This window comes from Malus domestica, chromosome 11 (assembly GCF_042453785.1).
Source record: "Malus domestica chromosome 11, GDT2T_hap1".
Lineage (NCBI taxonomy): Eukaryota > Viridiplantae > Streptophyta > Magnoliopsida > Rosales > Rosaceae > Malus > Malus domestica.
Window position 1 is genome coordinate 17,493,731 of NC_091671.1, and position 27,324 is coordinate 17,521,054.

General features: G+C 38.5%; 1 protein-coding gene, 1 long non-coding RNA gene and 1 pseudogene across 2 annotated transcripts; all 3 read left to right on the forward strand.

Moving 5' to 3' along the window:
• Nucleotides 1-288: 288 nt before the first annotated feature.
• LOC103409270 (mitochondrial fission protein ELM1-like) lies at nucleotides 289-8,562 on the forward strand. The gene is made up of 10 exons (XM_008348082.4): nucleotides 289-679; nucleotides 2,412-2,638; nucleotides 3,055-3,151; nucleotides 4,441-4,590; nucleotides 4,797-4,923; nucleotides 6,284-6,396; nucleotides 6,467-6,530; nucleotides 7,212-7,305; nucleotides 7,399-7,507; nucleotides 8,171-8,562. The coding sequence occupies exons 1-10, from the start codon at nucleotides 497-499 to the stop codon at nucleotides 8,270-8,272; spliced, it is 1,266 nt and encodes a 421-aa protein (XP_008346304.2). The 5' UTR covers nucleotides 289-496; the 3' UTR covers nucleotides 8,273-8,562.
• Nucleotides 8,563-9,274: 712 nt separating this feature from the next.
• On the forward strand, nucleotides 9,275-10,732 carry LOC108170369 (casparian strip membrane protein 3-like; annotated as a pseudogene).
• Nucleotides 10,733-12,797: 2,065 nt separating this feature from the next.
• LOC114819844 (uncharacterized) lies at nucleotides 12,798-22,194 on the forward strand. Its single transcript, XR_003767144.2, has 2 exons — nucleotides 12,798-13,261; nucleotides 21,688-22,194. It is a non-coding gene; the product is annotated as an uncharacterized lncRNA (long non-coding RNA).
• Nucleotides 22,195-27,324: the final 5,130 nt, after the last annotated feature.

Sequence of the window (27,324 nt, forward strand, 5' to 3'; positions counted from 1 at the left end):
GCAAAAAAGTGTTGTAATACATGAGTGACTTTTTAGAGTTAAAATGTCCTTAATCTTAAAAGTAAACAATATCAAAGTGTTTCATTAGGATTTTTTTTTTTAGGAAAATAATTGAAAGCACTTTTGGTAAAAATATTTTTAGAACCAATTCTTAATAAAAATGTAAGTAAATTCTGAAAGAGCAGTTAAAGTGCTTTCTAGAAGAAGCACATAATTAGTGCTTTTAGAACCAGAAAACATTTTATCTAAAAATACTTTCAATCATTTTAAAATCACATCCAAACGAGCCATTCCTCTGCAAAGAAATTGTAATACCCCAAAAGGCGTACACAAAATAATTTTCTTTTTCTGTCGCTCGGTGACTCTCTTGACAGCCAAACAGCGGGCAGAGGGAAATTAACTACCGGGAGTTCGCACCAAATCTTTCCGCCTTCAACCTCCTTTGCATTACGCTTCGAATTGAATTGAACATCCGAATCCGAAGTTATTAACTTTCATGAGGCCCATACAGCTTCCGGAGCCGCCCGGTCCCAAACTGCGCACGCCGGAAATCTTCGAAGGCGGTGTGTACGGCGTCGTTAGGCGCGCCGTCGTGATTGGCAACGGCTCCCCGGGTTCGGAGAATCAGAGCATCGGCTTGGTTCGTGCTCTCGGCCTCGCTGATAAGCATGTCTTATATGTAAGTTACGTGATTAAACCTAATCATGGGTTTAATCCTTTTGATTTCTCCAAATTATGGTTATAATTTTGTGTGCTAAACTACCCATTAAATATTTCGTACTAATTTTTGTGTGATGGTTGTAATTTCAAGCTCAAGAACATATCGCCTTTGTATGAATTTTAGTCTTTTACCACCTAAATGCATGTTTTACTAGGTTCTTAATAGAAATTAGTGTACTTTTTGTTTGTTGAAATTATTTTAGTTGAAAGGAATATAAAGGTGTTGGCAACTTACTGAAGTATAATGTTTGATTACTCTAGCAGTTAGACAACGATGTTATATCGGTGTCCAGTACACGAATCTGTTATAGGTTTATTTATTTGTTGCATACTAGTTTTGAATGTGTTTTCACTGAAAAGCAGCCGCGTTCTTCTTTGAATCTGTTTCCGTTCATTGTTTCCTGTTTTGTGGTTATGGGTTCTAGAGTGTTAGTTGAACGTTGCTCTCTATGCTGAATTTCGTTAAAAGCTTAATAAGGCTTGGTTTTTGCAAACCTGAATGATTTGTTGTCGTTGTTTAATGTTATAAACTCAGTATTGCTATTCGACTTGGATGTTTGGCAATCCACAAGACCAGCCAGGTTACTTGTAATGGAGCGAGTTTAAATTAATTTTCTGAAAAGAAAAAATACTGTCAACTTACATATGTTGGGGTCAGTGCCAGTTCAGAAGTTTTCCAGTAGAAAGTTGGTATTCAATATCTGGTTTCATTAATTGGAAGTGAGGTTTAACCATCAATCCATTGAGTTGTAAACCTGGACGGAGTTAATGACAATAGTTCAATTCATCTTATCGACCAAAAGGAAAACATATATGATCGCTTAAAGAATTATAACCATTCAAGACTAACAATGAACTGCAAAACATATGACATTCAATATTTTGTCAATTAATCCTACCGGATGGTTGATTACAAAATGTGCCCCTTTTGTATGTCATCCTCAATATTTCATCCCCACTTTGACTTTAAACTAGTTTAGGCTGAAATAGATTTCTCTATCAAATCCAACTAGAGTTGGTGTGAACCAATTACATTTTTCAAAAGCTACATTGTTCTTCAAGATGTATGAGATGTTTTATTGGTCATTGGCAGAGGGTTCTGTACCTTGCTTTGTTACTGTTTATCAGTTTTGATAAGAATAATTAGGTGGTCTTTGATGTATTGGTGTCTTCATCAAGGATGGTAGCCATAGCAAGTAGAAAAGGTTTCGTTTTTATATTACTTGTGTCTTGTGTTTGGAGGTCATCCTTGTGATTGCTTGTTACAGTACCTTTCTTGCTGTAAAGAAATTATTGCTTCTAATACGTGTTTGAAGCTTAATTTTATTATAAATTTTGCAAGTTTCAATTAATAATTTGAGCATGCAATATGCATGTTAACTATATATCCTTTGTGATCCAAATGTCTGAATTATTATCTTTCATTGTTACTTTCTTCCTGTTTTTATATTATGCATGTGATTCCCTAACTACTTGAAGCAATAACATCTGAAAGATCAGGCCTTTATAGTTCTTGCGATTTGAAAAATACTAGTAATATCACAAGTTGCAACCAATTATTGTCTGGAAACACGGTGTTAACATCACTGTAACCTTTTGTAATTAAGAGTCCCGCCCCATCCCAGAATTTATTCTCACATCAGTTTCACTTTTTGACTCTGTTTATCTTTTAATTTGACAATGTCATGCAGCGGGTTACAAGGCCGAAAGGAGGATTGAATGAGTGGCTTCACTGGCTCCCAGTTTCTCTTCACAAAAATTTATATTACATTGTAAGACAAATCTGTATTTTATTAAAGTATCGGGGGCAGAAAGTTTTGCCTCGACCTGCAGAAAATGGTGGCAGTGTGGGGTTGAAATGTGTTTTAGAAGCTGATGTCCAGCAGATTGTGACAATGGTTCGTCAGAATTTTGAAAAGTAAATATTTCTTCTCCTCTTTCACAGTTCACTGTTAGTTATAAGAAGTGTATTCTTCAATTGTTTGCCTAAATAATGTATTCAGTGGCGTGAGTTGGTTGAGTGGACCTCAGGTTTGCTTCCACGCGGTCTGGGGTTCAATTCCTTAGGGAACCTATTAGCTACTTTCTGGAGTTTCCTGTGTCCAAAAGATTGTACGGTTGCCGGGGGCATAGTTTCGATTCTGAATCGGCAATGCAGTTAGACAGATTTCTGGGTAGCCTAAAAAAAAAACAAAAGCAAAAATCAAAAAGTTTATTCAGGAAATAAACATGCTAATATCCAGAATGGCAATGGCGTTTACCTCTTAAAATTTAGAATGTGGTGCTTGACTTGATACCTGTCTAACTTTTGGTACTCATTCTTTTCTTTTTCAGGGATGGACCTATATTGGTGGTAGCTTCTGGAAGGGATACCATTTCTGTTGCAAGTTCTATTAAACAACTTGCATCTGACAATGTATTTGTTGTTCAGGTTTGTCAATGGGACCTTGTTTTTCCTGTATCAGTTATTAGCTATATATTCTATTCTGAAATGAATTTGGACTTGATTTTTTATTAAGTTACATGGTTTAGCGGTAAATGCCGAAATGACGATGAATGAATATGTCACAATGTTTATATTTATTGTGACAGTACGCTTGCAGTATCCTGTTGCACTAATGATTTCATGTATGTTTTGCTCGAGTTTAGGTCAACTTGAGATAGTCTCTGGATATTTTACTTTCGAGTTTTATTTTTGTGGTTAAACTAGTTTAGAAGTGTGATTTTTATTTTTTAACACAGAACAACCTTCTTGGTGGTGATCATATATAGTCATCCATTATATTTATTTTCAACATTTCCTTCTACCTTTCTTATAGTTTTCTTGGCTTTACCAGGCCTTTGAATTATGTAGCAATGGCCTCTTTGAATTTATATCTGCATGCTGTTTCTACATCAGACTGATGCTTGTTATTATGGAAAACATTACTAGTGCTACTCGCTGCCTTTTGTACCTAATTCTGTATGAGATTTTTGGTTCCAGATATACCGTTACTGTTGTAATGGCTAAAAAAGGGTAATTTAAGATTTTAGATTGAATATCTGGTTTTTGAAATCTATGGATATCATGGTTTCCCGACTCCTCGACTTACTTTTGGCCTGTGCATTCTAAGTGGTTTTTACATATCTTCTCAGCTTCTCAACCTTACAGGATCTAAACTGTACTATGTTATTGTTTTGATTGAGTGAGTAGTTTTGGGTATATGAGTACACAAATGGGTTTGGAATTGACCCTTTTCTTTGTTTATTGGTTAGTGTCAGATTTCAGTACTCTTTGATTTGTCTTTAGGGTCATATTCTCTTATTGATTTCATGAAGTTAGTATCTCCATTTCTGTTATAAAATTTCAATTGATTTCATCAAGTATGTTATGAATTTGCTTGAGTATGCCTTTGCTCATCTGTTTTGCAATGAGGGTTTAGTTTTTGGAAGTGCACAATTTTCTCTTCAAAAGAAGTGCACAATTTTCTCTTTATTCGTTGCTAAGGTTGGAGAGATCTTTGGAGTGGATGCCTCTTTAGTACAGTTATGGAAATCATTTGCTTGCTTGCCTGGAAAGGACTTTTAGCTGTGACTAGGTTCATAATTTTCAGTGGCTCAACAATCCAATCTTCTTTTCTTTTGGTGGCTGCGGCAGTTTTTGCCATGTCATTTGAATACCCAAAATGTTCATTATCTTCTAATTTTTATTGACACCACCATTTTCCATCTGTTTCGCAGATACTACATCCCAGGTTGCATCTAAATAGATTTGACTTGGTGATTACCCCTAAGCATGATTACTATCCTTTGACACGCGAAGCACAAAAGCAGGTTCCTCAGTTTATTCATAGGTGGATAACTCCACGTGAACCTCCTGACAGTCATGTGGTATGTACGATGATTGATGACTTTATTATATGCATGCATTTCATATATTTAAGAAACTTTAACCTTGTTTAATATCAACTGCTCCCAGTACTTCGAAACTGGAGGCTATCTTAATTTCCTTCCCCTCCCCCTCCCCCTCCCCCTCCCCCTCCCCCCCCTCTCTCCCCTCCTCCAACGTATGACATACTAAAAACTTCTAAATTCAGGTTCTTACTGTTGGAGCTTTACATCAAGTTGATGCTGGTGCACTTCGTAATGCAGCTAGTACATGGCGTGATGAGTTTGCTCCTTTGCCGAAACCCTTACTTGTTGTGAACATTGGTGGCCCTACTGGTAATTTGTTATATAATCTGAATCTTTGTTGCTTAATGGTTTATGGGATTGATATATAAGTTTTTGAGTACTTGATGTATAATGTTTTGATATAATCTGAATCCTTGTTGCTTAATGGTTTATGGGATTGATATATAAGTATTTGAGTACTACATCATGATTCATATATAAATGCCTGCTTCATGTTAGGTTAGATTAAGCTCTGTATGTGGGGCAGCTGGTAGACTATTAGTGTTTCGATGTGATGCTTTTCTTTCTCCTTTCTTTTATTCTTTTATATATTAAATGTGTTACTGAAAAGGGGGACTAGAATGGGTGCTCAGTATACATGGTGTTATGATTTGTAAGTGTAGTGTATCTATGAACTTTAAGGACCTGTACTACCTATAGTTCTAGCATTGGAACAATCAAAGCGAAGACAAAATATATCTCTAAAGTTTACAACAGTAACTTTCTTGTCCTCGAAATACGTCTATTCCTCTCCTTTGAAAGGGTCCACAACACTATGTAAGGAGTAGATTGCCAAGTCAATGGCCCAATTTTGTTACAAGAGCACCCTTGACAACACTCAACACCGAATGGCTAACAAAAAAGGCACTATGCACTGGATACAAAAAATTAACTAACAATCGATACTTATATGTTAATTTCTTTTGGGATTTTCCTTTATCAACTAGTTTTTTATTAGATGTATTGTCTAAGCCATTAGTCAGAGTCTGGAAGTCATTACCAATTCATTATTTTTCTTATAGACATAATATGAAATGTGGCAATAACCTGATACTGGCATGTGTCTTTCAATGTCACCAAACGAGCATTTAGTTATTCTGGAAAAACTTTGGTTCAAATTATTTGTGTTCTTATTTATGCACAAGTTCGTGCCATCCTGCCAGCAAATGTTATTTTGGAGGTCGGGATTTCTTTAGAAGAATGCATTCCCTTTGACAAAGGGAGTGACTTGTGTTGCGTGGTATAACCTTTTGTTTTGTGTAATATCACCGACCTAGATTTGAATCCAAGTTTATACTACGAAGGATGATGGAATTTGTGTTTTTTTTTTTTTTTTTTTTTTTTTTTTGTAATTTGTCTGAATCTCAAGTTGAAATCATTATGGCCTAGTAAAGGGAATGTAGGAAATCTGAAAATGTTTTATGTTTTTTTAATGTTAAATAGATTTTTGTTGCACGTTAGTGTTCAAGATTTAGTAGAGAGATGATTACTTTGAGGAGTATTAGATCATTCATTTTCTGAGTTTTCTAGGATGTTTGGAACATTCTACGTTGTTATTTTTGTTTGCAGTAGTCTACTTATTCCAGTTAGGGCTTGTATGATTTGTATCCTTTTTTTTTTCATTTAATAGGCAATTGTCGTTATGGTGTGGACCTTGCAAAGCAATTGACTACCAACCTGCTCAGTATTCTTCCTAGCTGTGGGAGTATCAGAATATGTTTCTCTAATAAGACTCCTGAAAAGGTATTGCTACAGATATACAAGTTCTTACTTGGTTTTTTGTGGTACTCAATTTTTCCATTTTGCTCGTCAGGTATCTAATGTTATAACGAAAGAGCTTGGCGGTAATCCAAAAGTTTATATCTGGGATGGCCAAGGTATCATGTGAAATTTAGGGCATGTTTGGTACTCTACTTGAATCTAACTTTTTAAACTCAAAAACAATTTTCAAGTTTTAGGCCTTAAAAACGTGTTTGGTAGAACTATTTTCAAAAATTGAACTCAAGACTAACTCAAAAATATAGTATATTCTCTAAAAATATAAAAAGAGAGTTTTTAGAGTTTTTAAACTTACTCACTCCTTTCTTTTTCTCTCCCTCCTCCCCTCTTGCTCCAAATCTCTCTCTCTCTCGCTTCTTCTTCTTCTTTCTCTCTTTTTTTTTTTTTTACCTTTTTCGTCTCTCCTCCAATCCGCTTTCTTCATTCTCTTGGTTCTCTCACTCCTCTTCCTCTCTATCTCGTCCAATCCTCTCTCTCCTTTCTCTTTCCTTCAATCATCTCTTACTTTCTTTCCTCCTCTCTCCTCTTTCTCCTGTGACCCCTTCTTTTTAGATCTCTTTGTCTAGTTTAAGTTGTAAGATTTAAAAATTTTAAATCGCAAACCAATCAAGTTTTTTAGTCTTAAAGAAAATTATTTTCAAGAAATGGTTTGAGAAATGATAAAAAATTTCAAATAGGATACCAAACAAACCCTTAACTTTTTCTGGGTTTGTGGTCGTTTTTAACTTTTATGTGAATTGGGCTTTTTGTGCTGTACTGATGAATATTTTGGTCTCCAGAGCCAAACCCACACATGGGCCATCTAGCCTGGGCCGATGCTTTTGTTGTCACTGCAGATTCTGTCAGTATGATAAGCGAGGTTTGCAGCACTGGGTATGACTGAGGAAATTACATCTGTATTCATGATATTTTCTTTAATGTATTCTTTATTTAAGCATTTTTAATTTTGTCTGTCCATATTTCTAGGAAGCCCGTCTATATTATGGGAGCTGAGCGATGTACTTGGAAGTTCTCAGAGTTCCATAAATCACTTAAGGATCGAGGAGTAGTTCGGCCATTCACAGGTTCTGAGAATGTAAGTAAAAACCAATTTGTTTCCAAAACTCTTCCATACAAGGTAGCAGATTATAGAGGATGCCCTTCTTAGGATTGCATAATTCGTCATCATTCTCTGTCAACGTAGATGCTAATAGAATAAATTGACAGACAACATTGGGAAATAAAAGAGACTGGGAGTTCCAAGGGGGAGAGGTCATTTGTTTTTTTTTCCCTTGTCAACACTAACACACACACTCTCTGTAGAACTGCTAAAATAAAATTGCTTTGTTATCCATTCCAAAGGATACCAAAACTGAAGGAAATATTCTTGCTTGCACACATTGTAATTGCGGATTTTGTCATGCAATTGAAGGATAAAGTTTTTTCTCTTTCGTTGGAAGGTTTATGGGCCATTAATAGTTTTAAAGGTGGTTCTTCCACGTTTTCGTTTCTTGGTGGAGTCACAAATGTCCGACTTCAGTTTGATAATAATGATAATATATGCATTTGGAATGGTTGGAACTTCCGTATATTTTGACAAACCTTCCATATATTAACTTCTTTGTACTTTTCTTTTTCTTGATTCTAACCGCATTCTCATTTATTCTTGATCACCATCTTTACCGAATGAATATTGGTCTCAAGTATACTTCTGGCTTTCTCTATCTTACAACCTTCGTTGCTTTGTATATTTTGACAGATTTCAGAGAGCTGGAGTTACCCTCCACTCAATGAAACCGCAGAAGCAGCCAGTCGAGTGCATAAAGCACTTGCGGAGCGTGGATGGAGATTGCGACCATAGCAAGTGAGTTGATAACCATTGTTACTTGTAGACACACTCAAATGTTATGTTGAAAGACACACCCATTGAAAGTTAAGCTTTATGTGATAGCACTTATAGGAATGACAGCTAAAGGCTGTTGTAGCTCTTATCTTTGATTCTTCCCCTTCCGGGGGTCTTGAGATAGAATAAAGGCTTTCTGTAATTCTGCGGCTTGTAAATTACGAAGAGGGGCGAGCGTTTCTTTAGTCTAAAGGTGGGATGGTTCTTGTTCGAAAAATAATTCATTTGTAATTTAAAGTGATTTTCTAGATTCTGTTTGACATTATCGAATTGTCCTTCGTAAACCAGTGTTCATTTAAGTCTTTCGAGATTGGACTTCGATTTGGCACAGTGACGGTCTGTTTGCTTCACCCATCACACCCAAGATTGAAAACGAACCAAATCAATCAAATTGATCTGGTTCGTTTAAGTTATGTTCAATCAATTTCATTCGGTTTGTCCAGCTTCGCTCCCCAATCCATCAACGATGTTAAACAGAAAGAGTGGATGACGGGTTGGAGGTGCGGATGACAGGGCTGAGGCGTGGATGGAGGTTGCAACGTCGCGAAGGAGATGAGGGATGTTGAGATTGTGATGGAGGAGAGTGAGATCGTGAGGGAGATGAGGACTCTAGGAAAGTAAAGGTCGTTCGTAAGGAGGAAGATAACCTTAGACGACATAATTTCCAATTGTTTCGTAACAAAAAGGAAGTAAAGAAGTAAGACAATGATTCCTTGGAGGGAATATACTAACATATATACTAGTAATTAAGTAGGGATCATACTCACAGCATGATCATAAATATCAAACTTAATGCTTTAGCTAGGTTTATCTACATAATTAAACAACTCCTGTTCCTCTATTCATCTCCCAATTAAAAACAACATTAAAACTAACACATTAATTAATCACTGCATATCCCTATATAAACCCCATCCCAGCATTCCTTTGATCATGAAAAACTAATTGACTCTAAAAACAGTGGTGAATCTGTAGCAATCAGTATCGATGAGAAGGCGAATTACGGTGCAGAAGGAAAAACTGCTGAAGTTGCTCCTCCTGCTGTGGTCACCACAAAAGCTACCAAAATCGGGAGGAGGATGGAGAAAGGGTTTGGCAATCATAGACTTTGTGCTGCGGCTCGGTGCCGGTTCAGCTGCTCCTGCTGCTGCTTACATTACGGGGAATACCGAACAGATTCTTCCTTTCTTCACGTAGTTATTCCAGTTCCATGCTCAGTATAATGATCTTCCAACTTTGACGTACGAAACATATATATACGCTTCGTTTAAATTCTGAAATTTTCTTTTGAGCAAACAAATTAGTTGATTAGGGTTTTGATGGATTCCTTGATATATATGGGCAGGGTTTTTGTGGCTGCGAATGCAGTAGCTGTGGGATACATTGCCCTCTCCTTGCCCTTCTCTATAATCTGCGGCCTCATGCAATAGGGCTAAGGCTACTGCTCGTTAAACTTGACACAGTAATATGACTAACAAATTCTACTATTCCATACTCACATGGCATACTGATGAGTCCCCTTTTTTATTTCTTTGTCGTGATTGACGAGAGCGTATTCGTTCAAATTGTCACACGTGTCAAATATTATTAGTATTTAAATTTTTTAAAATCTAAATCTAAGACTAATTTGTATACGCATGGTAATCTGAGTTGATTACACACTATATATACACTACATCAACATGTCACGTGATTCGTCCTTTTAAACCTAACTAATAATTTTTTTATCTATTAAAGAAATAATGCTCTAGAGATTATCAGTTACATGTATATGGGAAATCATAAGTAAACTCTTTGTCTCCTCACACACACGACACACCCATGTTGGATCGTATCCATTATATCGGTTTGATATCAACCGATTTCCATGAATAAAGAAGGATGTGTCGTGTATGAAAGACTAAAATGGATATGTGAAAATCAGCTACCATGATATATATCGTTACTCTATCGTTAAAGAGCTCCCCGTTTTCTATTTCCTTAATTATGTATATGTTGATCTATATATATTGACTTACTGAAAACATTTCCTTAAATGCTTTGCAGGTGATGGTTGCTCTAATCATAGCAGCAGATGGTGCTTCATCTGCAATTGTGTACTTGGCGCATAACGGGAACATGAACGCAAACTGGCTTGCTATTTGCAGGCAAGACAACGACTTCTGCCAGGCACTCAGTGGGGATCTTGTGGCTTCACTTGTCGCAGCAGTCTTTTTTGTGTTTCTGGTTGTGAATTCTACTTTTGCTCTTAAAAGAAAATGAGAAATTAAGGAGCTTAATTACTGTACAATGGTATTGTTAGGACTTGTAAATTTCAGACATGCATGTTGTCGATTGTGTATTATTATTAATTCCATTAACGGGTGAATGTAAACTGATATAAGTAATGAAAGATTTGTGTGGATTGGCTTCAAGACATATATGCTGCTAAAAGTAGTTTTTACTTTTTTGTTCGTTTGTTTTGTTTTTCTTTCTTTATTTCCCTTATTTTTTAGAATCTTTCATGCTAATTAACAACTCTGGTACTAAAGAATTCTAAAATCATTTTATATAATTTTCTAAAATTTGTGATGATTCTTGTTTGATTAACCTAATAAAATTTAAGTTTCGAACCCAGAGCATGTGACAGATAGCAATCTACTACAAACTTTACCTGCGTACGTGAATTGTTATCTTGCGGTGGTGGGGTGGTGGTGGCAACGATGGTTGTAAGGTGGGGGTTCCGACAATGTTGGTGGGATGGGATTGCTAACCATGGAAATATGGTGGTGGTGGTACTAGTAATGGTGTGTTGTGAACTTGTAATGGTGGTGGCGACAATGGTGGTGGTCATGAACAATGTGGCAGTGATGGTAGTCATGGCAGCAACGATAATAAGGGTAGGCATATGTAGTTGGGTTTTTTTAATTTAAACTCTTACACATGAATTTTAGAAAGAAAAATTATACAAGAATTCATTCAATTTTTTTTTATCACACGAAATTTATAAATCTATAATTAATAATAAATGCCCTTCTCTCAAGAAATGACCTTCGTTTCAAATTCGCTCTTATATATTTGAAAATCTTATTGATCTCTTCAAGAGTTCCAATTAATTTCATGTTATCATATACCACCATTGCAAACGCATAATTTAAATTTTCCTAGTCAAAATTTCATTAAGACAATTATACCACGTCCTAATTGATGGAGTACATGTTCTATGATTGCGTAGTTGTTTTCGGCGAATTTAGTCATTTTGGCACTTTCATATAGGTATTCGTATCTAATTCCGCATATAAGTGTGCAGTGACGATGTCCATAAGACGCATGTATAGTTTTTTTCTAAAACTACAATACTTAATACATATTAACTAACGAATGACAAGAGAATATTGTTGAAGGGCTTTCCTATCAACTGGTCAGACCACCACCTGGTATACTACTAAGGTTTCGTTGGATGATATTTTCCTTCCAAAAATTCCGCATATCAGAATGTGCGACGAACAAAATTACAAAATAATAAAAATGTTTTGAGTTGATTGTAAACGATGTTCGATGAATACTTTTGAGGCGAGCCTTGGAATCAGAATTTTCATCAACGATATTCTTAATGTCCACTCTAATGATAAAGTGAGGCGGCTCCGATAAAGTAACGGTATGTTCTTCGCTTGGTCATCTTGGCAACAAAAGCCTCTAAACCTAAAGTTTCTTGGTCTAATCTGGCGTGGTTCAATCAAAATGTTCCTAGCGAGGCCTTTGTTCTTTGGCTTGCTACTACGGATATAATTCATGTTTACAACTTCAACATTGATCAAAGGTGTCCTTTGTAGGGACGTGCCGGTGGGTTTCGGGGATGGGAGGCCATGCCGCTCTTGCTTTATTTCTTCTGATATTTTCTCTCTCTCCCTCTCGCTCTCTTCAAAATCCCACAACAATCTTTGGAGTTGGAGGCTTTTGCTCTGTTGGGTTTTTTTCCAATAACTCAAAGGCCGAAAGGTATTTCCATTTCATATTCTTCTCTCCCAATTTCTTTACACTATGTTTGGATGAAGAAATTTAAGATTACTAAGGAATTTTAAAATGACGAAAATTTAAATGATGGAATTTTATTCTATAGAATTTGTGAATTTTCTTGTTTGGGTAACCTAAAAGAACAATGGAATTGAATACGAAATTTGTTGTTTTTAAACTCTCAATCATAGAAATTGGAAAATGACACCTATTTACATGGAATTTAAACTTGGGAATTGGAGGTCCCAAATTTCAAGTTTTTTTTCCATATGGAAATTCTAAATTTCCATGTTTATGAATCCAAACAAGGGAATTGGTGCATGTCAATTTATAAATTCTGTCTTTAATCTAAATTCCAAGTTTATTTCCCTCATCCAAACATAGTGTTAGGGTTAATTTCAATTTTCTTATGCTATTTGCAGTGGTGCTTTTTAGGGTTTAACTATTTGATTTCACATATTCATTCTAGGCAAATTAAGATCTGATAGGATTTTAATAGACTTTGAAATCCACGTGTGGTCAATTAAAATTTTAAAAGAGAATTTTAAAAGATTTGAAATCATGATGTAGTTAAATTAGGATTTAAGAGAGTTTTAAAAATTCATTCAAATCCCGATGTAATCAATTATGATTTAAAAAAAATCCACACAAGTATAGGTGCAGTCAAAATCTCAAAGATTTAGTAGGATTTTATTAGGTGAAGGATTTTGATGGATTTGAAAGAGATGGTATAAATACCAAATGCCATCCAAAATCTGATCCTAACCCCTCTGATTTCTTTTCACGCCAGACGAAGATGAACAGGCCATTCCATCTATCTATCAAGCTATTGCCTTTTTCACCGATGCTCATATCAAGCAGAAGAAAGTGTCCGACGCCATTTGGCTTTTGATCTCTCTGCTCAGTACGACGCCATTCCCACTCCAGTCGAGTTGATTCTCTGAAATATCTCAGGTATGATTTTTCACCCAGACCTTGAAAATTTTCTTTTCATTTCTTCCAAACTTTGAATAATTTTTTTTTCATGCGTTGTATGTTTCGAAAATGAACTTGTGGTTGTTGATTGAAATGGGAATCACAATTTATCTTTGTTTTGTGACAAGGCATTCCCAGTTCCGCTTTCCACTTTTGTGGGTACCATGCATATTTGGCCACCAAGTTGTTTGATTAAATGCCTCAAAGAAGTATATGGGAATCATATTAGGTGACTACTGCAACCTGCAAACGTGCTAATAAGAACACCTTCGAGTTAGGTCTTCTACAACCATTAGCAATTTTTTTCATGTCACTGCTTTCCTCGATTGAACTCCGCCGTGTAAGTTTATCTTACATTGCCGGTCCTAAGCCCGGATAAAGGAGGATGGGGAGGGCGTCAGGTAGTCGACAGCCGGCACTCCATGATCACGTCGAATCCTTATGAAAATGAATCCAGAACGAAATCGCGCTAAAGCTAGGGCGTCACCCGTAAGTGGCGCGCTGTGTGGCCTGAGCACAGTGATAAGTGAGCAAGGGTCGCTGTATCTCCATCGGCACCCGGATGCAGTGTTAAATGAGCAAGGGGGCTATAGAAACTTCTTTTCGAACGACTCCACTCAAAGTTGTTTGGGAGCATATGCTCCTATCAACTTTACACGGGACACACAAAAGAAGTACTTTGATCCTATTAGACGGGGAAGGGTGAAGAAGTTAGGACAGAAGGGTAGAGTTCAAGAGAGCAAAATGCGTTTAGGAACGTGGAATATAGGAACCTTGACGGGAAAATCTATGGAAGTAGTAGAAGTTATGGTGAGGAGAAGGATAAATATTATGTGCCTACAAGAAACTAAGTGGGTTGGTCGTAAGGCAAAGGATCTAGAAAACTCAGGGTTTAAACTATGGTATTCGGGCACAAATAGAACGAGAAACGGTGTTGGCATCATCGTGGACAAGACCTTGACACAAGATGTTGTAGATGTCAAGAGGGTAGGAGATAGAATCATGGCAATCAAGATTGTAATAGGACAAGAACTTATCAATGTGATTAGTGCGTACGCACCTCAAGTAGGGTTGGATACGAGTTCGAAGGAGAAATTTTGGGAAGACCTTGGAGACTTGGTGCAAGGAATTGCTCAGACAGAGAAGTTATTTATAGGAGGAGATTTAAATGGACACGTGGGCAGGGAGACAGGCAACTATGGAGGTTTTCATGGTGGCCATGGTTTTGGGGAGAGAAACGAGGATGGGGAAGCTATCTTGGATTTTGCAATGGCATATGATCTCTTCTTAGCCAACACCTTCTTTAAGAAGAGAGAAGAACATGTGATCACCTACAAGAGTGGGTCGTAAAAAACACAAATAGATTTTCTTCTAATGAGGAAAGGGGATCGTATAACTTGTAAGGATTGCAAAGTTATACCAGGAGAGAGCGTGGCTAATCAACATCGCTTGTTGGTGATGGATGTACATATCAAAAGAGTGAGAAAAAAGAACAAGACTTGGAAGTGCCCAAGGACTAGATGGTGGAATCTAAAAGAAGAAAAACAAGCCATTTTCAAAAAGAAAGTAATCACCCAGTGTGTGTGGGATAGAGAGGGGGAAGCTAACCAAATGTGGGATTCCATGGCTAGTTGTATCCGAAAAGTAGTAAAAGAGGTATTAGGAGAGTCCAAGGGCTTTGCCCCACACCAAAAGGAATCTTGGTAGTGGAATGAGGAGGTACAAGCAAAGGTGAAGGCTAAGAAGGAATGTTGTAAAGCCTTATACAAGGATAGGACCGATGAAAATGGTGAAAGGTATAGAAAAGCGAAGCAAGAGGCGAAGAAAGCTGTGAGAGAAGCTAAGTTAGCGGCTTATGACGATATGTATAAGCGACTAGATACCAAAGAAGGAGAGTTGGATATCTATAAACTAGCTAGAGCAAGGGACAAGAAGACAAGGGACCTAAACCAAGTGAGGTGCATCAAGGATGAGGATGGAAAGGTTCTTGCTACAGAGAACGCGGTTAAAGACAGATGGAAAGGTTATTTTCATAATCTTTTCAATGAAGAACATGAAAGGAGTGCTTCTTTAGGGGAGTTGAGTAACTCAGAAGACTGTAGAAACTACTCTTTTTATCGTAGAATCCGGAAGGAAGAAATGGGTGTAGCTTTGAAGAAGATGAAGCATAGAAAAGCAGTAGGCCGAGACGATATACCAATCGAAGTGTGGAAAGTTTTGGGAGAGACAGGTATAACATGGCTCACTAACCTTTTCAATAGGATTTTGAAAACGAAGAAGATGCCGAATGAGTGGCATAGATTGAGGCAAGAGACACGGGTTTCGGACAACCAATTCGGGTTCATGCCAGGGCGCTCAACCATGGAGGCAATCTATCTCTTACGAAGATTGATGGAAAGATATAGAGATGGGAAAAAGGATTTACACATGGTCTTTATAGATTTGGAAAAAGCGTATGATAGGGTCCCAAGAGACATTCTTTGGAGGATTTTAGAGAAGAAAAGAGTACGAGTAGCATATATCCAAGCTATACAGGATATGTATGAAGGAGCAAAGACTGCCGTAAGAACTCATGAAGGACAAACCGAAAGCTTTCCCATAACTGTAGGATTACATCAAGGCTCATCCTTAAGTCCTTACCTTTTTGCGTTGGTAATGGATGAGTTAACAGGACATATTCAAGGTGATATTCCTTGGTGTATGCTTTTCGCAGACGATATAGTGTTGATAAATGAAACTCAGGAAGGGGTAAATGCAAAGCTTAACCTTTGGAGAGAAGTGTTGGAATCTAAAGGTCTTCGCCTAAGCCGATCAAAGACAGAATATATGGAGTGCAAGTTCAGTGCAAATGGAGGCCAAAACGAGTTAGGGGTGAGGATCGGAGATCAAGAAATACCAAAGAGCGACCGTTTTCGTTACTTAGGATCTATCTTGCAAAAGAACGGAGAATTAGATGGAGATCTCAACCATAGAATACAAGCTGGATGGATGAAGTGGAAGAGTGCATCCGGCGTGTTGTGTGACCGCCGTATGCCACTGAAGCTCAAGGGAAAATTTTATAGGACGGCAATAAGGCCGGCAATGCTGTATGGCACAGAATGTTGGGCGGTGAAGCATCAACACGTACACAAAATGGGTGTAGCGGAGATGAGGATGCTTCGTTGGATGTGTGGGCACACGAGAAAGGATAAGATTAGGAATGAGGATATCCGGGGTAAAGTAGGAGTAGCCGAAATTGAAGGAAAGATGAGAGAAAATCGGTTACGGTGGTTTGGACATGTGCAAAGAAGGCCTACTGATGCTCCGATTAGAAGATGCGACTATGGGACAAAGGTTCAGGGCCGAAGGGGCAGAGGAAGACCTAGGAAAACTTTGGAAGAGACCCTAAGAAAAGACTTAGAGTACTTGGATCTAACGGAGGACATGACACAGGACAGAACACAATGGCGTTCTAAGATTCATATAGCCGATCCCACTCAGTGACTTGGATTTTCCAAGTCTTCAACCAAGAAGTTTTCCTCACTCGGGAAATTAAGGGAACACTACCTCAACCTATATGCTCCACTCACAAAGCTTCAACATACAAGCTTCAACAAAAGAAAATTCAAAGAACTTAGCGAAGAAGGCTTTGGTGTATTTAACACAATACGTTGAAATGAAGGAAAGCTTATTTATTGATATCCCCGATAAGTTACAAATATGTACATATACTTGAGTCAAAATTAACAAACAAGAGGGAGCCTTCACAAAGGTTGCTTAGGAGAAGTCTCAGCAGTCGGTAGAGCCCCAGAAAGAGAAGGCACCGGAGGAGGATCATTCGGAGCCTCAGTACTGGACAGAACCCTAGAAAGATGAGGCATCAGAGGTTGATCATTTGGAGCTTCATTACGCGGTACAGCCCCAGAAGACGAAGGCAATAAATGCCTTTGGAACAAACCCACAAATCTCTTATGATCAAGTAAAACCTGACCATCAGATTCCTTCATCTGGTCAAGCTTCCTCTTCATGTTTGTAGCATAGTCATGTGCGAGCCGGTGCAACTGTTTATTCTCATGCTTGAGCCCTCTAATCTCCTGTTTGAGACTCATCACTTCAGCCGCCAATGATTCAACTTGGCGGGTTCGAGCAAATAGGCGTTGGGCCATATTAGACACAGAACCTGCACACTGAACACTGAGAGCCAGAGAATCCTTAAAAGCCAACTCATCAGACCGTTTGGAAAGTAGTCTATTATCTTTGGGAGTGAGAAGGTTCCTGGCCACTACCGCAGCGGTCATATCATTCTTCATCACGAAATCCCCAACGGTAAGAGGACCAGTAGGGGAGACGAAGGATGGGCGCCATATGTTGTCTGGAGAAGGCGGGGCTGCCTCTTCAACAAGGTTCAAGTCAAAACGACGGTCGGAGGGACCAGACATTTTCAAAGGTGTTGAAGAGAGAAGAGGTCGGACAAATCAAGATCTTAGAAGTGCAAGAATGGAGCTTCTACTGGTGGATATTCAAGTGTGCTTTGGAACTTAATGTCAGCCCCTATAAAAATCTGCACTCGACGAAGCTTCAAAAATCGAAGAGGCGCCTGCTCAGAAATCGAAGAGGCGTTTGCTTTCTCAAAAGCTGGGCTGCTCAGAGACCACGAGGGTCGATCTCAGAAATCGAAGAGGCGTTTGCTTTCTCAAAAGCTGGGCTGCTCAAAGACCACGAAGGCCGATCTCAGAAATCGAAGAGGCTTGCTTTCTCAAAAGCTGGGATGCTCAGATACCACGAGGGCCGATCTCAGAAATAGAAGAGGCACCTACTTTTCCAGCCTTGTCAACACCTGTCACACGCACACTCAGCTTTGCGGAAATTATGGGCATTCTGTCGAAGATTTCTGACGAAGTAGAAAGCACATGAATCGTACTGTTCAATCACCCACTTCCCACACGCAACAGTAGCTCATGAGTACCACAGATAACTTTGCCAAAGTTCTCTGACAAAGTTGAGACACGTGAAGCTTGCAGCTCCCACTACATCGCTCTGACCAAGAAGGGTAAAAGAATTGCAAAGAAACAACACTAACAAAGTTTAAACACATAAATTTTGAAGGTCTAGCTACCATATTATTACCCATAAGGGTAAAGGAACAGTACCACTGCTGGATAATTGGAAAGTCCCGGTGTGTCAACCTCTGTGCTTCATGGCAAGGTAGACTAGCAAACATGCCCAACCTGTACTCACATTCGAGAAAACACTCCCAACAAGATTGCTTGCTCCAAAATCGAAGAGGCACCGCCCTCCGAATCTCGAGAGCCAGACTCCCAACATGATTACTTTCTCAAAAATCGAAGAGAGGGTAAAGGAACAGTACCACTGCTGGATAATTGGAAAGTCCCTGTGTGTCAACCTTTGTGCTTCGTGGCAAGGTAGACTAGCAAACAGGCCCAACCTTTACTCACATTCGAGAAAACACTCCCAACAAGATTGCTTGCTCCAAAATCGAAGAGGCACCGCCCTCCGAATCTCGAGAGCCAGACTCCCAACATGATTACTTTCTCAAAAATCGAAGAGAGGGTAAAGGAACAGTACCACTGCTGGATAATTGGAAAGTCCCTGTGTGTCAACCTCTGTGCTTCGTGGCAAGGTAGACTAGCAAACACGTCAAACCTTTACTCACATTCGAGAAAACACTCCCAACAAGATTGCTTGCTCCAAAATCGAAGAGGCACCGCCCTCCGAATCTCGAGAGCCAGACTCCCAACATGATTACTTTCTCAAAAATCGAAGAGACACCGCTCTCCGAATCTCGAGAGCCAGATCCCCAGCAGGATTGCTTTCTCAAAAATCGAAGAGGCATCGTTCTCCGAATCTCGAGAGCCAGATCCCCGATAGGATTGCTTGTTCGAAAATCGAAGAGGCACCACTTTCCCAACTTCAAGAGCTGGATCTCCTTGGATAAAGCTTGTCTGTAATCTTCACACGCAACATCAGCTTTCCAGATACCACAGACCACTTTTTCAAAGTGCTCTGATAGAGTTAAAACATGTGAAGCTGGCAGCTCCCACTACCGTGCTATAACCAAGCAGGGTAAATGAATAACATTATTACTTGATGTTAGGGAGACTCCTATATATGTCGACCTCCATCCCTAACGGACAGGCAGACCTGCAAAAATGCTCAACCCTTTCTCTTATCTGAGAGGGCACTCCTAACGAAGCCTTTCGAAATATTCAGCTTTCTTTCCCCTCGATAATACCTCTGTAAACAAGCTATACTAGAGCAAGAATATCTCATATCATCAGGGTTAAAAGCAAGAGTATCCCATATCATGCTTTTTCCCTGTCTTTTCCTTTGACCTTGTTCTTACCTGCAAGACAAGGAGAAAGAGAGCAATCAGTCAACACTTGGAACCAAGCTTCCAGCCAGGAACTGACTGCCTGGAACCCCTTACCTGATTACTTACCTGGCATTGCTCTCGAGTACTCATCTTCAACATCTTATGCTTCCAGGGAAGATACCGCATCTGCCTGAGGAACAAATAGGGCAAGTGAGAAGGATACAAGGAAGCATGTGGAGACAAGCGTAACAGCACACGTGCCGATACATCCACTACTCTGTCAAAAGCAAAAGTATCCCATATCAGCAGGGTCGAACGTACTCTAGATTTGATGGACTTGTTTTGACCCTCAAATTCTTCAGTCGGCCTTATACTCTGGAGGAAACCAGAAAACCCTCCAGCCCAGTTCAAGAATAAGCCTGTGGAAAGTTACTTCTTCAAAAGCAAAAGTATCCCATATCATATCTCCTCATTTTTCTTCTCTTTATCCTTCATGCTGCCTGCAAGATAGGGAGAATGTGAACAATCAGCCGGAGCTCTGATTGCTTACCTTGTCTGTCACCTCTTTCAGCAGATCCCCTAGCTCGGCGACTTGGGGGACTCCTACTACATGGTTTGTATCGCGCTTGACCAAGCATGAAACTACAAGTAAGCTTCAAGTGAAATTGATACATTACCTTGTGCATCTCCACCAGTTACAGATACCACCCCTGGATGGAGGAAGAGTACTTCCAGAGAAGATGCCACATCTACCTATGAGACAGATAAGGCAAGTCAAGACGATACCACACTCCGGTACTTAGAAGTTTCGTGGCTACGAGATCATTCTCCCACAATATTTCCTAATGTCATTTGTACTAAATCATTCACTTGTACTCACTAAAGGAGAGCTTGAACCTATGTACTTGTGTAAACCCTTCACAATTAATGAGAACTCCTCTATTCCGTGGACGTAGCCAATCTGGGTGAACCACGTACATCTTGTGTTTGCTTTTGTGTAAACCCTTCACAATTAATGAGAACTCCTCTATTCCGTGGACGTAGCCAATCTGGGTGAACCACGTACATCTTGTGTTTGCTTTCCTATCTCTATCCATTTATATACTTATCCACACTAATGACCGGAGCAATCTAGCGAAGATCACAAAAAGTGACCGTTTTCGCTACCTGTGATCTATCTTGCAAGAGAACGGAGAATTAGATGGAGATCTCAACCATAGAATACAAGCTGGATGGATGAAGTGTAAGAGTGCATCCGGCGTGTTGTGTGACCGTCGTAGGCCACTGAAGCTCAAGGGAAAATTTTATAGGACGGCAATAAGGCCAGCGATGTTGTATGGCACAGAATGTTGGGCAGTGAAGCATCAACGTACACAAAATGGGTGTAGCGGAGATGAGGATGCTTCGTGGGATGTATGGGCACACGAGAAAGGATAAGATTGGGAATGAGGTTATCCGAGGTAAAGTAGGAGTAGCCAAAATTGAAGGAAATATGAGAGAAAATCGGTTCCGGTGGTTTGGACATGTGCAAAGAAGGCTTACTGACGCTCCGGTTCGAAAATGTGACTACGGGACAGAGGTTCAGGGCCGAAGGGGTAGAGGAAGACCTAGGAAAACTTTGGAAGAGACCCTAAGAAAAGACTTGAGTACTTGGATCTAACGGAGGACATGACACAAAACCGAGCGCAATGGCGTTCTAGGATTCATATAGCCGACCCCACTTAGTGGGAAAAGGCTTTGTTGTTGTTGTTGTTGTTGTTGTACTGCTTTCCTCGATTGGCGGATCAAACCCTCTTTCGTTCTCCCTTGTTGGTCATATTCATTTCCTTCATATTTCATCAACTGCTTCAGTGATTCCCATGTAATTCATTTTGGTTTTTATATTGCATTATGTTGAATAAATAAGCAATACATAGGCAACTGGTTGTACTTAAGGACAAGAAAAGCATTTATCAGTTGAGAAGATGATGATGAATTGCTGGACAGCAATTCAATTGATGTTAATTTATGATTTGCTTGTAGCTTTTATATAGCAAGAGTTTGGCTATGACTGCAAACTATATTTATAATTGAATGGCCTTTGCTGAAACAGATAGCAGACTCACTGATGAAGTGAAGAATTGGAAACTGAGACGCATAGAACAAGTGAGACAATTTCAGGATCTCCTCATCCAGTTTCATCTCCTGTACTGCGTGGAAGGGCTCCGTTGGGTCACAGGGACTTGTTTAGTCCAACTGAATATGTCAGTGCAAGTAGTCCAGATGTTTCTGGCGGTAGGAGCTGAAAAGGAAGGTTCATGATGCAGTAGGAAGTCTGCAAGTGTTCCGTTGATATGCAGTGTTTTAAATATAGTTATGCCAGAACGGATTGCGCCTTATATGCAATGAAATGTGTTCTGAAAATTGTTGGTGGTGTAGGTGCAAACCTTTTTTTTTTTTTTTTTTAAACAAATGTTGCACTTCTGAGTAAATAGGGGACAATCAGCCAGCAAATTCCACTTGTATTTTGTATGCAGATGTAATGAATTTTTTTGTGAAAATCAGCTATCGTTGCATAGATTTTGGGTTTCAGATTTTGAATAAAGTAGCATTGCAATGAGACTACGTTCTTATCTTCTTTTCCTTAAACCAGGAATAAGAAAAATTAGAGTTTTATTATTTATTTATTCCGGAATTACAATAATATTTTAATATACAAATCTTTTGTTTAATTAATATGCAAGTTGAATTAGTTTTTTAATTTGGTTTTGGTTTGGGTTGGTGCCCGCAAAGAAGAACAAGATAAGGACTTGGATGCACGTCCAAGCTTTTAATTGCTTAGCAATTGCTGCATGATATATTTTGCCATATTGGCAAGATATTGTGCGAATGACTATCTATTTTTTTAAATTGGTACAAGTTAAATTTAGAGTTATCTTGAAAATATTTTTAGCATCTTAAGCAGTCTTGAATATACCCATAACTTGGTTGTTTAATTCCTGTTTAAATTGTCTTTGGCTGAACACAGGCGCCACAACCGCCACTCAAATACGTTTTTCTATTTGTGTAAGCCTTTTCTGTCACTTCCCGGCCCCGGGCCCCCACCACATTTCGAGCTCGACTCCATTGTAGCACGATATTGTCCGCTTTGGACCCTGACCACGCCCTCACGGTTTTGTTTATGAGAACTCACACGAGAACTTCCCAATGGGTCACCCATTCTGAGATTGTTCTCGCGCGAACTTGCTTAACTTTGGAGTTCCAATGGAACCCGAAGCCAATGAGCTCTCAAAAGGCATCGTGCTAGGTAGAGATGAGAATATACATATAAGGCTTACAGAATTCATTCCCCTGGGCGATGTGGGATGTTACATTTTCACTTTTTCTAAAATCAAATTCTTTATATGTAATTTACATGTTAGGTGGGAGACTTGGTCTCTGAAAAATTTATGTTTTCCGGTTGTGTTTCTTGCTAGAATTTGAATGCCAATATGGTTATTTGTAGAGATTTTTTTGGTATTTATAGGATTCTTCCAAACGAGGGAGACCAGGTTATTCAGGCTATTGCATTTGGTTCCACACTCCTATACATGTGTTGCTCATCGTGGAAGGAAAGATGGACGGAAAAGCCGAGCTCTCTCTCAAGCATGCAAGAAGGTTCGTCTCTCTCCCACCCTTCTCTCACTCTCAAACCTCGACTTCTCTCTTTCATTTTCTTGCTGAAAACAATTGTTTCTTCAGTACTTTCACTCTTAAACTACAAACCATAATGCCTTCTCGCTGAAAATAGTGAATCTGGTGTCGATTTGAATAAAAACTTAGCCCATAAAAGGTATTGTTTTCTATGAGTTCTCCGCCAAAGTAATTTTGTGTTTTCAATATTATGTGTTTAGATGTGTAAATTTGGATTTAAAAATAGGTTTTGTGTTCAAATTTTGTTTGTGTAATTTTGGGGGGTTTTGTTTCTAACCTCGGATTCTATATCTTTGTGTTTAATTTGGTTTTGTTTTCAGACTCAGGAGACTCTTTTTTTTCTTTCAGATTTTGGGGCTTTTGCTCTCTGTACTCAAGGTAACATTGGCTTCGAGGTGACATCTATGAATCTGACAAATAGCTATTTAAATTTACTGAAAGAATATTATGTTTGGTTCGAGCAATGAGGAAATTAACAAGACTACTGTTTTCCTTTATTAGCTTTCTATTGAAAGGTTGGGTTCAATGAAGAAGTATGCACCTATTGTGTCCTTGCCTTCAAAGTCACTTTTCAGAAAGTGAGTATACTTTCTTCTTATTTTATATCTTATCTTTTATGTACATTTCCATTTCTTCTATTAATCAGTAACTATGTTTTATGCCTGACAACTTGTTGACCCTAAAAACTACAGAGCCTACGTGGCGCGCAGGCCGAGTAATTAATGAGCTAACTACGTCATTCGATGAATGCGGGGCGTGCCAACTCGTCGGCCGAGCTCGGCCGAGGAGTAAATTTGTTGATGTTGCGTTAGGTCGCGCTACTGACTTCTGCGTCTTGCCATTGCGGCCGAGAAAGGAACACGTCTCGGCCTCTTGGGCTCTCGAACCTGAAGACAAGGTTACTATTTTTACGAAGCTCAATATCAAATTCGGCTTTCAACGTGCCGAATGTAGTCACTTGTAACACCTCACTTCGCCGAGAAGGCTGATGAGATGACCTCGACCAACAAGGATTCAGAAATCCTTCTCGACCGAGACTTGGATAGATAATCAATCGTTCTCGCCGCAGTGCTGTTGATGCCAACGGAAGATACTGCGAGACCGACTGATTCTACGGTGACAAAGCTATCTATGCCGACTTAAGATATCACCGGTTGCTTCCACAGTGCTGTTGATGCCAACGGAAGATGTGTCAGCGAAAAAGGAAAAAGAAAAATCACAAGTTGTGAGAATTTGCGCAGGGCAATTTTGTATTGATTTGCAGGGGTCCTCTAAAATGTTGCACGGCATCTTGTATTTATAGGACTGAAATACTTGTTCTCCACGGTCAGATAATTAAGTAGAGTTCATCTGCAACTCAAACTAGTGCAGCTGCTCCGTGCCATAGGTTAAGACCTATCCCCCTTTTTAGGCTTGGTATCAGATCACCACCAATAAACAAGTTTATTTCCATAAAATAAACAAGTTTATATCCATGCAATCACTTCACTAATCCAATCCATCAAGTATATCTCCCCACACGAGGACCACATGCATGCATGATGATTCCTTCATCATCTTAAATTCTGAAAAACAATTGATGAAATTCATCATCATATCCCAAGAAAAATAAACCATGTGCTTCAACCTTGTCCATGAATTCAAGGTCCATTTGAACTGCACCACCCACTCCTATATCAGAAACAGAACACGTAGGAGACTGCATACACTTGGAGTCTGATATGATAAGCCAATTCAAATGTCTCCGTGCAATCCTTTGAAGACAGATCAGATATCTTTTCCGAAACAACCAACTGGATATATCAAAAATTAGGTCTTAACTATCCTAGTTAATATTAAGAGATAATATTATGATTAAAATAATATTACTCTTCAAAAAATCATTTCAACCACCTTATCATCCAACGGTTTAATATCTGCTTATTCAACGGCCTCGATTGCTCGGGCTGATGATGTAAAATCGGGTCCAAACACAACTTCAATCCTCTTGATTCCCACGTATGGCTTGAATTCTATGGATCCCCATCTGATTGCAATGTCGATCTCTTCGGAAATTTGTATCTGTCCACCTACTTTCTTTATGTATTTTTGACATTCAACTTCAAACGCTCTTCTATTATTTGTACTAATATGTAGGTTTATTGGGATATTTGTGCAGGTTATTCAGTCATAGTGTGTCATGGGATGCTTGGGTGCCTATATTATTAGTCCTGAGTGATTATGCCTAATTGGTGATCTTAGATACATACGAACAGTCATTTGTGATTGATTTTACCAAGTATAAACATTTGAATCGAACTATAAGGTAATCGTGTTGTAATTAGTGACTCGAATTGTTTTGCTTCTGTCGTCAAATTATGTATCAATAGCCAAATATAAACATTTGAAATAAAATTGCTTAAAAGAGCTGTTTTAATCCGAACTCAATTCTTTTCGAGGACATATTGTAGGTTGATTCACATTCTGGGATGTAAGGCCATCTCCAATTGAACGGTCCAGAGGGCCATAGGGTTGAAAATACCCCGAAAACCATCTCCAACCGAGGGTTAGGCCAGAGGGCTCTGGAATCTGGGAGGGCCCCACAGAATCGAAGAGGGCTGGAGGGCTGGCCATTTTTTTTTAATGTTTTGTTATTTCTGTCGGTTATAGCCAACAGAAATAATATATACTATATTATTAGTGTTGGTTATAACCGACACTAATAGCAATGTTAATATAATAGCAATTTGAACTGTGTCGGTTAAAACCATCACTAATTCTAATTTGAATTCCAATTGTGTCGGTTATAACTGACACTAATTTGAATTCTAATTTGAATTCCAACGGCTAGCCAGTCACTAGCTGTTGTATTCAATTTTTTTTTTTATGAATTTAAACCATTTATTTTCTATAACTTCCTATAACTTTTTTTCTATAATTTATATTTTACAAAATTTGGCCCTATAACTTATATTTTTCTATAACTTTTTTTGAATTTCAGTTGTAGTTTTTAAATAATAAATTAAGTTTGGCCCTCGGTTGGAGACGATTTTTTTGTAATAGGGCTAAAACGAGCCCTCTAGCCCTCGGTTGGAGACGGAGGCAAATATGCACAATGAATGATCGAGAGGTCTCAATTGAGTTTTATCGATATTAATAACAAAAAATCTTGATATTTTAGTATAACTAGCGACAATGAACGGTTTGATATTAAACTGTTCAAATTCGTGGATTTGGGTAAGAAACTAAGAAACCCTGATCTTTTCTTTTGGTTTTAAGAGCTGAAATGGACATGCATGTGCTTTTCTTTGTGAATTATAAGAAATTGAGAAATTTTTCGTTTATCATTCTGGAGTGGGAGGGGTATTGTCAGAAATAAGAGAATTAGTAATTTTAATCAGTTTGATAAATTAAGAATACAGAGGTAGCGATCTACACAAAAATATGTTAATAAATTGATTGATGGGTTTTCAATTCCGTGTTATTATTGGCTCTGATGCTTTTGTCCGACTCATGTGTATGATAGAATTGATATGTTCTGTGTATGTAAGCTTGCTTAAAATATAGTTGGGATACATCTTTCCTTTTTTATTTGGGAAAACATTTATGTCCTGCACTGTTAACTTTCTTTAATGTTTGCTCTGGATTTCACAGGTTCTTTTTAAAGTTTGGCACAAAATTGCTTTTCTTTTCTTGGGGTGCAAGGAAACGGAGGAAGAAAAAGAATCAAAGTCTGGATGTATCAAATACTTGGTACATATTCCATGCATTTTGCAGCTGGAATCTTTTGGTAGATACGTAACCTTTTAATCAAAGCCTATACATCCCAATAGGTTTTGTAAGTGGCATCAAATAATTAATTGCTTTTTTCTTGGTAAGTAGCAAAATGTTTACACTTTCAGCTTAACAGAAAATGATATATTGAGACAAACATGGAACCTAATAATCAATATTAGCAAACTCATAAACTTATTTCGTGACTACCATGATATTGTTTTAATATTCTACTTTTGCTTGCAATTTTGTTCTCTCTAGGACATTAAAGTGTACTTTTGGTTTTTAAGTTCCACCACCAAAC

What these genes read in the sequence shown, in the direction of transcription:
- LOC103409270 (XM_008348082.4), top strand. Translation starts at nt 497, where the DNA reads ATGAGGCCCATACAGCTTCCGGAGCCGCCCGGTCCCAAACTGCGCACG. An exon ending in AACCTCCTGACAGTCATGTG is followed by an intron (nt 4,591 to 4,796) that starts GTATGTACGATG and finishes TTCTAAATTCAG; the next exon opens with GTTCTTACTGTTGGAGCTTT. An exon ending in CTAATAAGACTCCTGAAAAG is followed by an intron (nt 6,397 to 6,466) that starts GTATTGCTACAG and finishes TTTGCTCGTCAG; the next exon opens with GTATCTAATGTTATAACGAA.